At 39.9% G+C, this 16,341-nt stretch overlaps 1 protein-coding gene across 3 annotated transcripts in view; it reads left to right on the top strand.

The window, feature by feature from the left end:
* Positions 1 to 1,040: 1,040 nt before the first annotated feature.
* The window catches only part of OXCT1 (3-oxoacid CoA-transferase 1), an 85,418-nt gene continuing 70,117 nt past the window's right edge, over positions 1,041 to 16,341 (top strand). Inside the window, exons 1-3 of one of the 3 annotated variants that reach the window (XM_085212645.1) lie at positions 1,041 to 1,415; positions 4,534 to 4,642; positions 5,891 to 5,981. In XM_085212645.1, coding sequence (XP_085068771.1) covers positions 1,338 to 1,415; positions 4,534 to 4,642; positions 5,891 to 5,981 — 278 coding nt within the window. In that variant the 5' untranslated portion in view covers positions 1,041 to 1,337. The remainder of the gene's footprint in view (positions 1,416 to 4,533; positions 4,643 to 5,890; positions 5,982 to 16,341) is intronic. The other 2 variants (XM_085212646.1, XM_085212644.1) reach the window with 2 other exon arrangements.

Raw genomic sequence — 16,341 nt, 5'->3', positions numbered from 1 at the left:
TTCACTGCTGTCTGTGAAGTTTGTGTGTTAGCTGAACTGTAGCTGTATTGGTGTTGCTGCAAGGATGGACCAGCACTGACCAAATGAGATGGATGTGCACAAACACTTCTGAGGGAGACCAGAAGCACTCTCAGAAGCTTGGCTTCTTTGTTGTAAATTACCCTGCCATAATTGTGTTCATATGACAAAAGCCGAGTACAGCAAGGCTGGTTAGCTGTATGATGAGAACAGCAATGCAGGGAATGTAACTTAATGTAATATCTGCTCTGGGGGGTTTTCTCTTTTCCTGCATCTGTACTGCTTCTTGCATTTTCCTGTGAATCTTTGTTTCATTTGACATCTTATGATATGAACTGTTCACTTAGGAGTATTTATAGAAGGTGTAAATAATGGTGAAGGCATGCTTTGAATTTTCCTCTTAGCAGATACAGGAGTGCTGGCACTAAAACGTTCACATCATGTGACTGCTTAAACAAGTATACATCTATTCCAGTAACATTTTCCACCCAAACACACCATCTAACTGCCTGGGAGAGACCATGTGCTGCCTGGGACTGGCTAACCTTGAGGGCTCTGAATCTAGAACTTAACCATTGAAAGCCCACATCTCTAAGTTTTATGCTTGTGCTTTCAATTATTGATCAGCTGACAGGACAGAATGTTAGGCGGGTAGATCTCCTTCTGTGGATGTGCAAGAAAAGACGGATCTACAAATAAACTTAGCACACATGTGAGATCCTGAAAGAAAACTTTACAAGGATACGTTTGTTGGAGCAAGTTGTCTTGCTGCACAGTAGGGCACCACCAGTGAAGCAGAGAACACACACATCACCACAGTGATGATCTGTAACGTTAATTAGCGCTCCACGTTGGTCGATGCACGTTTGCCATCAGTCGGTGCATTTTTAAGAACCGAACTGCTGGCCATGTTCGTTCTTCAGCGTGCGGGGCGCAGGGTCGGGGATACCGGGCAGGGCCGACTCGCTGCCGCCGAGGGCCGAGCCCCGGGGGACGCGCAGGTTCTGGGGGCCGCCCGGGCCGCCCAAGCGGGGGCTGGGCGCGGATCGGATCGCTCGCCGCGTCAGGTCGCCCAGCGCCGGCTCCCTCAGGCCGCGGCCCCTCGTTGCGCCGCCGCGCCTCCGCCAGCCCCGCCTCGGGCGCAGCCGACGTCAGTGGGCGTCGGTGCCGAGCCCCTCACCCTCCTTCGGCACACGTGACCCCGAGCCGCCGTCCTCAGCGTACTTGGATCTTCCGCCCGCCGTTGGACTGCCACCGCGTCCTGCTCGCCTCTGCCCGCAGCCCCTCCGCTCCTTCTCCGGGAGTCGCGCAGCGCGAAGATGGCGGCGTACAAATTCCTGCTGCCGCCTCTCGGCCGCCGCATCCTCCTTCCCGCCGCGCGGGCGCGGGGCGCTGAGGTAAAGCGCGACGAAGCGGGCTCGTTCCCGCGGCGGGGCTGCCGTGACCTTGGCGGGATCCCCGCGGCGAGGTGAGGGGCCGGGGACCGCCCTGCCGCCCAGCGCCTCCAGGGGCGGCCTCGCCCGTGCGCGTCAGCGAAGCGATGCTTTTCACTGGTTTTTAATTATATATATATTTGCCATTAATAGGACGTTTCCGGCCCTAGGGAGCCGGGCGGGCAGCCGCACTGGTAGCGAGATGAGGGGCGGTGACGTTGGGCCGGGCTGCGGGTTCGGTTCTCTTGCTGCTCGGCCGCAGGACGAGGCTTTGCGTCCCGGCGCTCCCTGCCCGGGCGGCGCTCCGCACGCGCTGCAGGTGCAGAGCTATGCTGCCAGGCGCGGTGTCGGACCGCGGCCCTGCGCTGCCTGCCGGCTCGCCCCGCTTTCCGGGGAGAAGGCTGCGCCAGACCTCGCCGCTCTGGTGCTTTCCAGCCTGTGTGGGGCCAGAGCTAATTAATTTTTTTCCCCAGGTGGCTGTGCTCATGGCTTTTCTTAGTGCATCAGTTGAAAAAACAAATTTGTTTGCTTTCCAGTGCTCATAATTGCTCCACATCATGTTTTTACGAACAAATGATCTTTTTTGGTCTTTATTATGCTAAATTATACTTCTGCTTTTCTGTGAATTTTGCCTTTTTCTTTCTTCCTGTCTTGGTGTTTTCTGCAAAGCTTCTTTCCCATCAGTTGACCGTTCTGGTCAACTCCTCTATTCCCAGTTATCCTAGTTTTGGCTTGGGTAGAGTTTTCCATAGTGTCTGGCTGACATGGTGCTGTGTGTTGGACTTTGGGGTGTGATCAACTGTATTCTCAACCTATGTGTTAGCACTTGTTGAGTGGTGCTTATGCAGAGCCAAGGATGTTTCAGCTTATCGCGCTGCCTTGCCAGCCAGGGGCTGGGAGGGAACAGAACTGGGACAGCTGACCCAAACTGGCCAAAGTGATGTCCTGCTGTATGTGGTGTTATGCTGAACAATAGAGCTGGGGGGGTTGCCTGGGAGCTTCTGATGGTCAGAGACTGGCTAAGCATTGGTCATCAACAGGTGAACAGTTGTGTTGTGCATCACTCACCTTAGGTTTTCCTTTTTATTATTCCTCCTTCCTCTACTTCCTGATCTATTAAACCATTTGTCTCAACCCACTGGTTTTACTTTGTTTCCCCCAGTTCCCTCCACCATCTCACTACAAAGGATAGTGAGCTGCCTGCTGAGTTAAACCAAAACTCTCCTACGCATCTTGGCTGCCAGAGTTGCAAGCCTGTCCAGAGGCTTCAGCTTCCTCCTCCAGCTCAGTGCAGTCACAGACTGTTGCTTTCAAATGGTACAGAGAATGAGGAAGGGGCTGAGAAAAACATACTTAGTGTAGTAGTATGGGAACTCTCATTGGAGACACACAGCCTGCTAGCATGCTGGATACATGTGCTGTTCCTTTGTTCTCTGCTGTTATGAGCAGCTAGGAAGATTTACCACGTGGTTGCTTAAGAACATTCTTATCCATATGAGTTGAGTGTGGTTATGCAGCAGTATCCAGCCTTCCTTCAGCCCAGTTGCTTTGTTCAGCTGCCATACTGTGCCTGCCTGCAGCCTGGTTGTACTGAAATGCCTGGTGCTGCTAGCTCTGCTCCTTTTATCATGCCCTTGCCAAATGGGGCCGGAAGGTGTGTGCTTTGCAGTCTGACTGCAGTTCTGAAAAAATATTTCTGAAAGAAATAGCTGTGGTACAGCAGAGAACGTATAACAATTCCCACTTAGAAATACTTTTCTGAGCTCATCAAAGTGGGTGACTATTAATGGTCCCAGTGGGAAGGAAATAAGCATTCGTTCAGAAAGCTTTTCTTAATATGCAGTGTAAACCCTTCTAGCCTTAATTTTATGAGGGAAGCACTTTCTATAATCTTGAAACTGAGCCAAACCCTGGTTATAAATGAATCTTAAGACAACTCTGTAGAGAAGAATTATGCCATTCTCTTTAAATTGTGTGTAGATAAGCTTGTTTGTTATTTACTTGCTCATTCTTCTTTCTCTAAGATTTCCCACTTACGCTGTAAAAGTAGGAGAGGAAACACCAATACTAACTAACTTCCAAATACCCTCAATTTTTTGAGATTGTGGTGACTTAATCAATTGCTACTGGAGCACTGGCTCTGGCCAGTATTTATCCATGATGATAATAGTGGGAAATAATAAAAGAAAAAAAAAAAGAAAAAAAAAAAAAAGGGATTTAGGATCACTGCAATCTAAGAATACATTAGAGAAATTGTGATGATTTTGGTGTCGCAGCTGTGCCACAAAGTGTAGATTTCACATTTACCCTCTCTTTTTCATGTATTTGTATCAGCCTCCCTGATTCTAGGTTCTCTATCACTAAGACAACTTGAGACTGCATTAGGAGGCTGGGGAAGGTTCATGTCATGAAAGGACATCTGGTTACTACAGTGCTGTTCCGATCTGTAGTTGTTCTTTGGTCTCTCTGTTCTGAGTTTGTATTGATGTTGGCTCTCTACTTGTGCATCTCGTATGCTCAGTGAGAATGTACCTTTGAATCTACAAGTAATAATATATGAATGAGAGCAGTCTCTTGATTGCTGTAATTTGTGTTGAGGAGCATAAACATGATACAAGGAGTAATGGCCTAAAACTTGTACACAGGAAGTTCCATACTAACATGCTCAAGAATTTCTTTATGGTAAGGGCAACGGAGCACTGGAGCAGGTTGGCAGGTAGGTTGTGGGGTCTCCTTCTATGGAAATATTCAAGACTCATTTGGATGCCTACCTGTGCAACCTATTGTAAGGAGCTTGGTTTAGCCGGGGATTGGACTTCATGACCTCTTGAGGTCCCTTTCAATCCCAAAAAATGTGATTCTGTAATTGAATTTGTGAATATGTTTAAAAAAAAAAAAAAAAAAAAAAAAAAAAAAAAAGTAAGTAGAACTTTTTCAGCAGTTGTGGATGAAACTCCAGAATTTTAAATCTCTTTGGATATTGTCCACTTGATGCAGACTTAGTTAGCCAGGGACATGGTCATAATTATGGAACTACCATACATTGCTTTTTATTCATTCACTTCTTTTACTATTGTTCCAGGCTTTTGGATGCTATTTTTCTACCAGCTGTCATCGCAACACCAAATTTTATACTGATCCTGTTGAAGCTGTAAAAGATATACCCAATGGGGCAACTATACTTGTTGGTGGTAAATACTTCAATTCTTTATGAGCACAAACTCTTATTCTATAGATGAGATACATTTGTTTTGGTTCTTCTAATGTTAACTAATTTGATAATGTGTATAATTGTTTGGTTACTTTAAATAAGTAATTTTCAACTCTGCTAATCAAGGGGCAGACCTGATCAGTAAGCATTTCCCCATTTCTTAGGTGAGGGAAAAGCTTCAGAAAAACCTTAAATGCTTTTCTACGGTGTTAAAGCATTAGACTTTAATTGTGCCAGTTTGAACACTGAAACTAAACTCAGTCTTTTGGATTAACATTATTATTTCAAACAGTGAAGAAGTGAATTTTGATTAGTCTATGTTTATGGTAGTGTTCTCTATCTGTACCTCTTTTCACTGTTTCTCTGAGCTTTTGAATTTTCACAATTTCTTGTTCAGGCTACTCAAAGACTATCCCTTTATTTAGCTTGATACAACTGATTTTTAGTACTGGAGAAGAGTAATGAATGTAATGTTTAAAACACGGGAAACATCATTGTAATAATGCAGAATTAGAAATAGAAAGAGGGGTTTGGGTTGTTTTTTTTTGTTGTTGCTGTTTATAGGGACAAATGAAGATCTGAGATCTAGTTGCAAACAAAATGCTAATAATCGTAGTAACAGAGCCTGGCCTTGGACTTAGACATATCAAATGTACCATTTTCTTTCATTTTAGGTGTATGAGATTTTTGCATAATGAGCTGGGGTATAAGGTACCTCAGCCTGGGTGGAGATCTGGATTGTCTTGCTTCCAATTTACAGGACTTAGACAGTTAAGGTTCCCAGATTTTTATCACCTAATTATAGGTTATGCTGCATGGGAGAAATCTTTGCTCTTTCTGTTTGAAATTGTGCTGTGCAGTGAAGAATTGAAGGTTAGTTGGGCAGGAAGAGGAGGACTAATGAGTGTAAGGGCACAGTGAGCAGTTAAGACCTGCATCAGGAGATCCACAATCTTGAAGCTCTGCTTCAAAGGCCAATTGCAAATGAGCAGACATCTCATGGTAAACTGCTTTCATCCAAACTGGAAGCATCTAGTTGACTGGAAGATTTCAGTACTGGGTTGCAACTCTTTCCAGAAGTGTTACTTCTTTTTTTTTTTTGATCAGTTAATGTGATTTTTTTTCTGTTCAGAAAATAGCTTTAATAAACCAGTGCACATTCTCACTTCAGTTTAAGCTGTTTTTTCAAACACTTGTTATGTTTTCAATTTTCTTTCATTTTGCATAGGTTTTGGACTGTGTGGGATTCCTGAAAATCTCATTGGGGGTTTACTGAAGACTGGAGTAAAGGGTATTACAGCAGTGAGTAACAATGCAGGGTAGGTATACATGTGTCTGTGGCTTAGTAAGTACAGCCTGAATGTTCTGTTCCTGTGAGAATGCTGATATGTGTGAAAAAGTATTACTTCTCAGTGTAAGCGTTTTCATGTTTACGGATGTAGCTGTTTTTGGAAGTGTTACTTTTGGAATGAGCCAAGAATACAGTTCTCTATGTATATCCAGATTTGTCAGGGAAGAATTGTAAATGTTGTAGAACACAGGCATTATGTATATTTCTGTGTATTTAACTGGTTGATTTTAACTGAAAATACCAGTAGTTTGTATGTCTTTAAGGTAGGAAATTTTCTTTGACTGCACTTAGTGTTTTCTGACATTTTATTGTAGATATGCTACTTTAAAAAGAAAAGAAAAAACTTTGTAACAACAGTAGAGACTATATATGATGGAGAGCCTCTTTGGAGTATCTTGGATTTATTTATTATTTTAAATGTTTGCCCTTGAAGAAATTCATGTGAAATTGCCAGTGAATCCCTACGTCACATAGAAAAATAACTACAGCCACTTCTGAGTGCATTATTACAGAAATGAAATTAAATAAAAATACTGACATACAGAATATAGTGACATACTTGAAATTGGTCTGCTCAGTAAGATTGGTGTTCGTCTCCTTGCATTGTGTTGTTCACTAGCATCTGCAGGAAGCCCCAGATTTTGTTCTGTGACTTACCCGATTAAATGTCAACTACAGCAACAGAATAATTCTGATGTCATTTGGTTTGCTGTAGATTTGAATAATGTGGACTGATGTCTCCTAGTAGCATTGCACATTCTTAGCAATAGTTTTTATTGGGGTGCTCATTCTAAACTCTTGTCTTGTGAAATATGAACATTTTCACTGCTAGATACACTAGAGTTACACAGCGCTGACAATAAGGAAACCAGTGTGGAACAATTATTGTGGTTTTTTTTTTTTTTAATGATGCCTATTTTCAGTTAATGGTAATTCCCGTGTTATTACATTTTACTTTTGATTGATGCATTTGAGATGAAATCATAACGAGGAATTTAAAGGATGAGGGAACTGTTTTTTTTTTTTTTTTTTTTTCTGTGCTTTCATTAAATAAGATGTATGAGTGTGTGAGGCAGAAAGAGGGTATACAGAACTTGATTCTTTATGTGAAATAAAAATAGATGTCAAACCCTGCTTCATCAGTTCCACCAGCCTTGATAAAGAAGTGAATTAAGTTGGAGTGTATCCCAGTCGGTTTTGGTTTTAATCAGACTGATGTTAACATGACTTAAAACTGGAATATCTTACAAAAAATGCAGCTACAGCAGTTAATGATGAAAAACAACAAAAGAAGCTGCATTAAAAGTCATTATCCTTTCTCACGTAAACCATCACAAAAAGGGAACTCCAAAAATCTGGCTATGGTCTTATGTACTACCCTTCCAAGTGAACATTTAATAATTTGCAAGATCAATTTCTGACTTCTGTTAGCTGTTATTGATACTGTTGCCTGGATAATAAGTTAATAGCAACACCTAAATTGAAATTAGTAGTAGCAGTATAGGGAAAAGTGTTGTAAAATGTTATTCTGTAAGTTTCCACATCATAAAAAATGTACTTGATCAAAGGCAATATTTTTCCTCAGAGATACAATCTCTGATACAGAGATACAAGCCAAATTAATTCCAGCCTACAAAATCACCAACTACATATATACTGAGAGAGAGAATACAACACAAAATGGCAGCTGCTCCGTTGTATCCTACATTGCTTCTCTTCACTTTTAAACCTCTGTCTGCCCCCTAAAAGCATTCACTCACTCATACAATTTACATATACGTATATCATTCTGAAATCAAAGTGTTAGCAAGAGTGACTGATCTCATCTATGTCACTAGTCTTTCCTCTCATAACACTAACAATTTCCAACTCTCCCATTTTTAACATCCAAGAGACTGAGGGGCTTGAGTTAGTCTATGTGCTAATAAAAATTACAGGAAGCAATGAAAAAAAATATTCAGGTTAATGCATAGCGAACTTCAGCCTCAGATGTCTGTTTTTCATGCATATAGAAACAACATACATATATATTGGAGCAAAGTCTAAAATAATAATAAAAAGAAAAAAGCCACAGCTATCTTTCTATAAGAATAAATATAAAAATAAAATAGGTAGTTTATTTCTAAGGCGGCCAAAGAATTCAAACAGGACAGAATAATAGTGAGAACCCTAACAGAACTAAGCATAAGAATCTCATGTACTTTTATCTAGGAGTCAAACTGTAGCTAAGTGACCTTCTATTGAACATCTGACATTTCGTAATGCAGCTTCAAGGTGACATACTGACGCAATTTGATTTGATGTACCAACTCAAATACTCCAGAATTGTCAAGATTGCTTTAAATAATATTCCAAAATTAATAAGATTGTATCTCTGTATCTCTGTTAGTGTTATGAGAGGAAAGACTAGTGACATAGTTGAGATCAGTCACTCTTGCTAACACTTTGATTTCAGAATGATATACGTATATGTAAATTGTATGAGTGAGTGAATGCTTTTAGGGGGCAGACAGAGGTTTAAAAGTGAAGAGAAGCAATGTAGGATACAACGGAGCAGCTGCCATTTTGTGTTGTATTCTCTCTCTCAGTATATATGTAGTTGGTGATTTTGTAGGCTGGAATTAATTTGGCTTGAAAGAGTTTCCCTGAGAAATCTTGTGTCTCTGTGGCTGTAGATCTGACTACAAAAAGCTTGGTTGTTGCTGTGAAAGTATTGCTTAATTCTTTTCACTTGAAACTAGTTTTCCATGAATATTCACTGAAATCTGATCAGCTCCTTAGAGAAAAGTGTGATGGTCTGTGCCTCCTTTTAGGCATAGTTGGCAGTCAAGTCTGTCTCCAGTGCAAGCCTCCACACCATCAGATTTAAAAAGTGCTTTACACCTGCATCCTTCTTCTGTTTTGTACAGATGCTAGTGCCTGTTACCTTCAGGGACTGCTGGAGCAGCAGTAGTGCTGGGCTTTACTAGGAGGAGATAGCATATATGGTGATGTGAAACTGCTTGAGAATGCTTGGAGTTTTCATGAAGTCTAGTTTTTAATCTTGTGTTGAACAACATCACTTATTTTGAAATTAACTTAAATTTAACTGAATAGAACTCCTGTTGTTTTTATTTATTGTCTTTCTATTATATGGAATTTAGTCTGCTGTAAATTGTCAGGGTTTGGAATCCAGATTAAATCACAGATTTGTCATTAATAAAATTGAAATCCCCATCACAGTGAATAATATCATTTAATCATCTTAGAATCCTCTTGCAGTGGAGAGGAGGAGGAAGGTTCAGCCAAGTTTAGAAATACTTGGCAGTGTATGGAAACAGCTAAAAAGGGAGTGGTATGTACACAAGATCTTACATTACTGTGCGATACTGAAGTGAAATAGGGAGGAGAGGATGTCTCCAAGACCTTCCTAAATTCAGGTAAAGCCTTTTTTTTTTTTTTTTTTGACCTGTGAAAGACTTTCCAAGGATGAGATGTATAGTGATGTATGAAGCACTTTTGTGCACCTTAGTTAGAAAGTTGATACTGCTTTACATACTGCCTGCTGCTGTGCACTGCCATAGTGTGTAAACTCTGCACTAGCCAGTGAAAGAATAGTTACTCTTTCGCCAAGCCAAACAAGGCAAAGTGTTTGAAAGGGAAGCAGTACAAATATCCAGTATCTCTGCTATTTACACAGCTTGCTGCAAGGGAAGCTGGAACTTGTGAATTGGAGAGATAGTGAAAGATATTACGGTGGGTAGGTGTGCTTTAATAACACAAACCCTCACACCTTTCTTATAACTTGCTTCAACGTTGTTATTCATATTTTAAATTTTCCTTTATGATATTTGACTTTGTCCTTTAATTTAGAGGATTCTGTCTCAGTAAATTTCTAGAATCCATTTTATTTCGTCTTTGCTTTGTTGCTGTTTAAATTTGATTAATTACACTCAGTACATCCTTGTTTTAAAATTTGATTCAGTAAATTCCCAGCACAGTCATGATTAACACATAATACCTTCTTGCACGTGTCTGCCTTCTGAATTCATAACATCTCTTGCATACTGACTTCAGTAGACCTGAGTGTTTCAGACCAGTTTTTGCATGGTTACCATAGTGCAGTCTTTCAGGATCTGTGTCACAACAACAACAAAAAAAAACATTCTTGTTGGTAACAGTCAACAGAGCCAAATATTTTAAATGACAGCTTAAGAAATTAGTTTCAAATTACTGTTTTAAATTACTTGTACTTACAAAACAGTCAACTACTTCTTGGTATAATCTAGTTCTGATATCAACACTTTGATTCTCTCTGTCTCATCTCAATAGACTGAGTTTGTGCTATGAAAAAATGAAGTCCATTACTTGCACTGGCTGTACGTGTGGTCTGACTTGCATACTTCCCTTTGGATTTTGTCTGGTTTTGGGACTTACGTATGCATTATTTTTGAACATTAGGGTTTTACTTACAGTAAAAAGTAGAGAAGTTGCAGCTAGTATATCTTAATATGTAATCATCTGAGTGATCATTTTAAAGATTGGCAGTATGCTGTCAGATTATCACAAATACAAGCTGTTTGCTTAGAAGGCATTACCAACCTTTTTGAACCTTTCGTCTTGTGCTCTTTTTGTAAAAGTTATTTTTTATATTACAATGTTATTCTTTAATAAGGAGAAAATAGCTTTGTGTTAAACATTTAGTCCTATGCCTAAGTTCACTAAGTTACACAGATCCATTGAATCTAAGGCCCAATTTTGGTAATGGACAGTTGTGGAGTCCCAAGAAAAGGAGCTACTCAGTGTCAGTTTTTTGATGCATAGTTTAGATAATAAATTTACTGCATCACTTGGGTACCCCACATTGTAAAGCATGAATGGTATTTTTCTGTTCTTAGCAATTTTTTTTTCTATATTTAATTTTTTATTCTATATTTAAGACAGGACTAATAACACAGAATGTTAAGACTCATCTCAGTTGACAATAATTGCTCTGAATTGAATGTTTCTGTTAAAACTAAAATATCTGCTAACTTTGCCACAGCCTTCCTAACAGTTTCTGTGTATGTAATTCCCGTGTCCTAATTTGTTCCATAAGTCAGTACATCTGTTCCTTCCTTTTAAATTAAAAATACCAACAACAAACAAACAAAGCCGTCCAGAACAGGTTTTGCTCCAAATTCACAGAACATTGAGATGTGTTTCCACATAGTATATCAGTGGGGTGTCAAGGCATGAAAGTGATGATAACTTGTTTTGGAGCTAAAAATATAACTGAAAAAGTCTATTGGAGAGCATGAAGAAAAGCTGGTGTGTACACAGAGATACAGTCAAGATGATATTTAGAATATCTTATGCTACTTGTGTCGTTTCTTTCTGTACATTAAAAAAAATTCTTTAAACATCCAAAATTAAACATATTTTCAAAAGTGAACTGTGTGGTAACCAATGACTCTCTCCCTGCTTATGACACGTTGTCAAAGTAATGGGAAAGCTCTGTAAAACATTTCCAGTGTTAGATTGAGTATCTGGGGCAATTTTCTTCCCTCCCTCCCCCCTTTCTTCCCTCCATAAACTTACATTCTTCATAAATATTCTAATCAGATGCTTTATTACAGCTGTTAGATTGTTGACCTGGTATCAACTTTAAATCTGTCTAGATCTGAGCAGGTCATCTTGCTAATTTTAGTTTGGAAGTTATTTAGGGTTTTAGCAGGGCAGACTGCCCTAAAGTACTAAACTTTGCAATGGAAATATTGAGAAATCAGTTCAGTAGACGACTTGTTCGTTCTAATTACAAACAAGAAAAAATAGGTAAAGGACTCACCACAGTTGAAAAACTGTGTCAGCTGAGTGTTTAGGAAAGACAAAAGTTGACTGAAGTTTCAGGCAGGAGGCTTTTGAAGTATGATGCATATGTGGTGAAATCCAAATATTCAACAGATGAAGTCTGTTCTATTTAACTTAATGGTGAAGGAAAAATTAGATAAATTTTTAAAAGTTCTGAACTGAGTATGTGTGTGTGTGTGTGTGTGTGTGTGTGTGTGTGTGTGTGTATGTGTGTGTGTGTACATGTGTACATATATACATATATTTTTGTTATGATGCAGTATCTAACTTCATAACACAAGAAGATGAGGAGACCTTGCAGCTAATTTAAGTTTAGAATATACAGCACATGTCTTCCTCAGAAATTATCTGTCTTCACAACTTCTTGATGGACTTGGCATCAATGTCTGCACTTGTCATTTTTACATCACTGATATGCTGTTTTGTTGTTTTTTTGTTTGTTTGTTTGGGTTTCCTTTGTGGGTAGGGGGAGGGCTTTTGAGGAGGATGACAGTTGAAGAATACTATTATTGAAGTCACTGGAATAGGGAAGACAGTTTCCCTAAGAAGGCTTTGGTAGTGGAGGGAGAAGTGTGCAGTGCAAATACTGTGGACAAGGAGCAGAGGGGATTTAATGCTCAGTCACGGTGACAACTTGCAGGCAGTCCTTTAAGCCTCCCACTAGCCATAGACTCCTTTTTCTTCCTCCCCTCAGGATGGGTTGTTCCAGCTGAAAGTCTTTCAGATCATTGTTTCTTTTGTCACTTGCCAGGGTTTCTGGGGGCTGTGATCTCCTACCATGCTTTCTTTCTACCTCGTACTGCCTCAACACACAGAAGCTCCAGTGCTTCTCTCTTCCTGCTGCTAAGTTGCCCCCTCTGGCAGAGCTTCTGCCTCTCTTTTTCTGCCTTTGTTAACCGCTTTTCATTAGGACAGGTGATAAATACCCTGGGGAAAAGGCTGATTATAGTTTTCCTCTCATTGCTAACTCTCATTGCTCATCTTCCCCTCATTCTCTATGTAATTTTTGGGAGTTCAAGATAGAAAAGAAAAGCAGAAACAGATCCTGCAAAGGATCACATTCTGATAATGGCATGATTACATGATTTTTTTTTTTGTGCGTGTGTGTGTGGGGCGGGAGGGAATCAGATGTCTGTCTGATTTCTTCAGTAATGTACTTTTTCACATTGGTCAAGTTTTATGCCAATGTTAGGGTGGCCCTGTGAGCCTGAATCAATAAGGCTGCGTTTCAAAGAGCTGTCAAACGTAGTTAGTGGTCCACCTCTTTTTAGCTGGGTTGTCTGTCTGGACTTGCTCTGGAAGTGTGAACGTAGCTTGAGACAAAATGGTATGCAACTTCCAGCAGGTTCTATTGAAAACTGAAAAGCTGAAGTTACAAAGTAAAAGAATCAAGGTGAAGCCCCTTTTAAGTGGACAGAAAAGGAAGAAAGTGTTTCTCTCCCACTCCTGTCGTCTTGCCAGGATGCTTCTTAGCATTGGAGCAGGTCTGTGCATTATCAAGTTTCGTGCGTAGCTGTGCAGCACTCTGACCTACTAAATGCCTAGAGAGAAACTGTTCATGTATCTCCAGCAACTGACTGGTGGTTTCATGTAAAACATTCTTTAGAAGTAGATTAACGTAAATTTGCCTTTTTCTTTCTTCCTCCCTTCCTTCCCTTCCTTCCCTTCCTTCCCTTCCTTCCCTTCCTTCCCTTCCTTCCCTTCCTTCCCTTCCTTCCCTTCCTTCCCTTCCTTCCCTTCCTTCCCTTCCTTCCCTTCCTTCCCTTCCTTCCCTTCCTTCCCTTCCTTCCCTTCCTTCCCTTCCTTCCCTTCCTTCCCTTCCTTCCCTTCCTTCCCTTCCTTCCCTTCCTTCCCTTCCTTCCCTCCTTCCCTCCTTCCCTCCTTCCCTCCTTCCCCTCTTCCCTCCTTCCCCTCTTCCTTCCTTCCTCTCTTCCTCTCTTCCTCTCTTCCTCTCTTCCTCTCTTCCTCTCTTCCTCTCTTCCTCTCTTTCTCTTCTTCCAGCAAGTTTCAGGAAAACTTAGCTTTTGCCTGCGCTGGGCCTTGCCCAACTATTCTTAATATGTGCTTTTCTTTCTCGATCCATGGACTCTGGGGTGATGTAATTGCCTTCTCATCCTTCTGATCCCCAGACTGTTGAAGGAGGAAAGTCAGGTATGTCAACACATCAGCTTTTAGACCAATGTCTTTTGATACAACAAAACCCAAATATATATGTTAACCTTTTGTGACCAGAGACTTGTAGCCTTGGTGTGATCTCCTAGAAATATCTACCTCAGATCCTGGAGAATCCTTGGACAGCAAGTATATAGAAAGACTTGTTTTTGAGAGACATGGAAAATTGATGCTTCTCACTAGTATTTTGAAATGTTCCCAGTAAGGAAACTGGCCGTTTATATGTAGACATCTACTTTTCTTGCACTTTATAGACGTATATACAAATGCAGGGAGGAGAGTTACCTTTATTTACTCAAAGGGATTATGGGTCATTTGCCAGAGTAGTTTGATATCCCAAGTCTCAGTTTTGTTTTACTTTTTTCATCATCAGTTTTCTATTTCTACTTCATTAGTCTGTGTGGGGCTTCTTGGTGTGTGAAGTTTGGAAACTTGATATAATCATCTTCCCTGTGATGCTGCATAATGTATTTTGCTTGAGAGTCCAAAGTCATAAAGGTCTGAGAACTACCAAATACCTGAAAGTTACTTGGACTGCAACACTGGCATGTAGTTTTGTCTGCTTGTAGGTATGCTTGAAATCTGTGGGCTATATCCAGCTGAGAGTCTTCTTTGGTTAATTTTTTAATTAAAAGAGCTGGCAGTAGTTTTTGACAGGAAGATGTCAATGATCTGGGAGGGATGAAACAATAGAAAGTAATGTGTTGGTAAACAAGAGGCACTTGATTGCTATTCCATTTTCTGGTCACTGTTGGTAGAATAGAGAAATGAACTTGGGTTACTTACATTCTTGATGAGTGCCATTTTAGATCTCTTATTCTGTTTTTGTTTTGTGTATTCTGTAGATTCAGATTTTATCCTAATATAGAATAGGAATCTTCTACAAATCTTGGCAGTTTTGAGGATAAATCATTCTGTAGAGCACTGATATGCACTTTCCTTCTTCATAAAAGCTTGGACAACTTCCTTCCTCTTCAGGGCAACACATTTTTTATTATGCTCACCTTTGTTTCATTTTTTTAAGTGACTGAACTCAGATTCATGTATACAGGATGCACTCTTTCCACTTACTCAGTATAGGATATTTTTCTCTTATTTGATAGGAGGGACATTACCTGCGAGCCATTTAGTTATAACGTTTTCGCGCAAAGCTGTAAAGTTCAAAGATACTTTTATGCTCCAAAGAAAAAGATCAAGAAAGCAACACAATATGGAAAAGGAAAGCTAACAATCACTATTGAGAAAAAAGAAAAAGAAGAAAAAAAAGGAAAACAACCTTATGTTGAAAGAAACTTCTCTAAATCAGTAGTTGTTTTAAATTTTATTCCAGGATAGAGATGTCTGGTAAAGGGCGAAGTGTGGGGAGAATAGAAACAACAGCAGCTTTCAGACAGTTGTGTGAAATGTTATTTTCTTCAGATATTCAGAAAGGAAGAAAAAAATACAGGAAACATAAATAAGAATGAAATGTTCAAAATGAAGTTTTGGAGGGAAATGAAAGAAAAACTAATGTGAATGAAAAATTGAGGAGTTATTTCAGATGGGCACCTGAATGCAAATTTAGTCTTTAGAAAAGGTAGATATCGTAATACTTATTTTCAGAAACTGCCACACAAAATAAACATATAAGTAAAAGCGATTGAGTTTTGCAGTGCTGCTTTGAAGATGAAATTCCCCTGGTAATGGAATTAATTTTGTATTTGGAAAATAAGGCTGCATGGCCTATGTGCTTAGTGGCTGATCCTCAATGCAATTTCATTTTTTAAAAAATGGACCTCCTCTGATGTACAGAAAAAAGATTTACTTAAGAAATGAGAAGCAGCTTTGGATGAGTGTGAGAACTTTTATCCAACTCTATTTAATTTCTTATAGACATCTTTATAGCTGCAGAGTTTTCATTGAGAGGGTACTTTCGTGCAGCAGATGAGAGAATCAAGCGTATCTCCATGGGATCTGGCATGAAGATTTGCAAAATCCTGCTAAAGATAATATGCTACAGTAACTGCTGCTTCGACTGTGGAAGCAAACAATATAAATCTAGGTGAAAAGAGGCAGAAATTTCTTCAGTAATTACAACTGTCTGTTGCCATCCCTTTCTCATGGTATGTGCAATCAGAATATGCTCTGTGTGCAGTGTAAACTTTGTGAAGGTGCATAGGAGTGTATGGTTTATGGACAGTTTAAAATACTGCTCAACCATAAAAGTCTGCAGACTGTTATTTAACTTCTTCTGCTGTGCTGTACTCTACTTACACAACTCCATTCAACTGCTCTCAAATATTAGCTGATCTGTTGTATTTGCTCATTATTTTTTAATAAAGAGAAGT

Source organism: Meleagris gallopavo, chromosome Z (genome assembly GCF_905368555.1).
Source record: "Meleagris gallopavo chromosome Z, MGAL_WU_HG_1.1, whole genome shotgun sequence".
NCBI lineage: Eukaryota > Metazoa > Chordata > Aves > Galliformes > Phasianidae > Meleagris > Meleagris gallopavo.
Note: the sequence above shows the minus strand (reverse complement) of the source record. Positions and strands in the feature narration are given on the sequence as shown.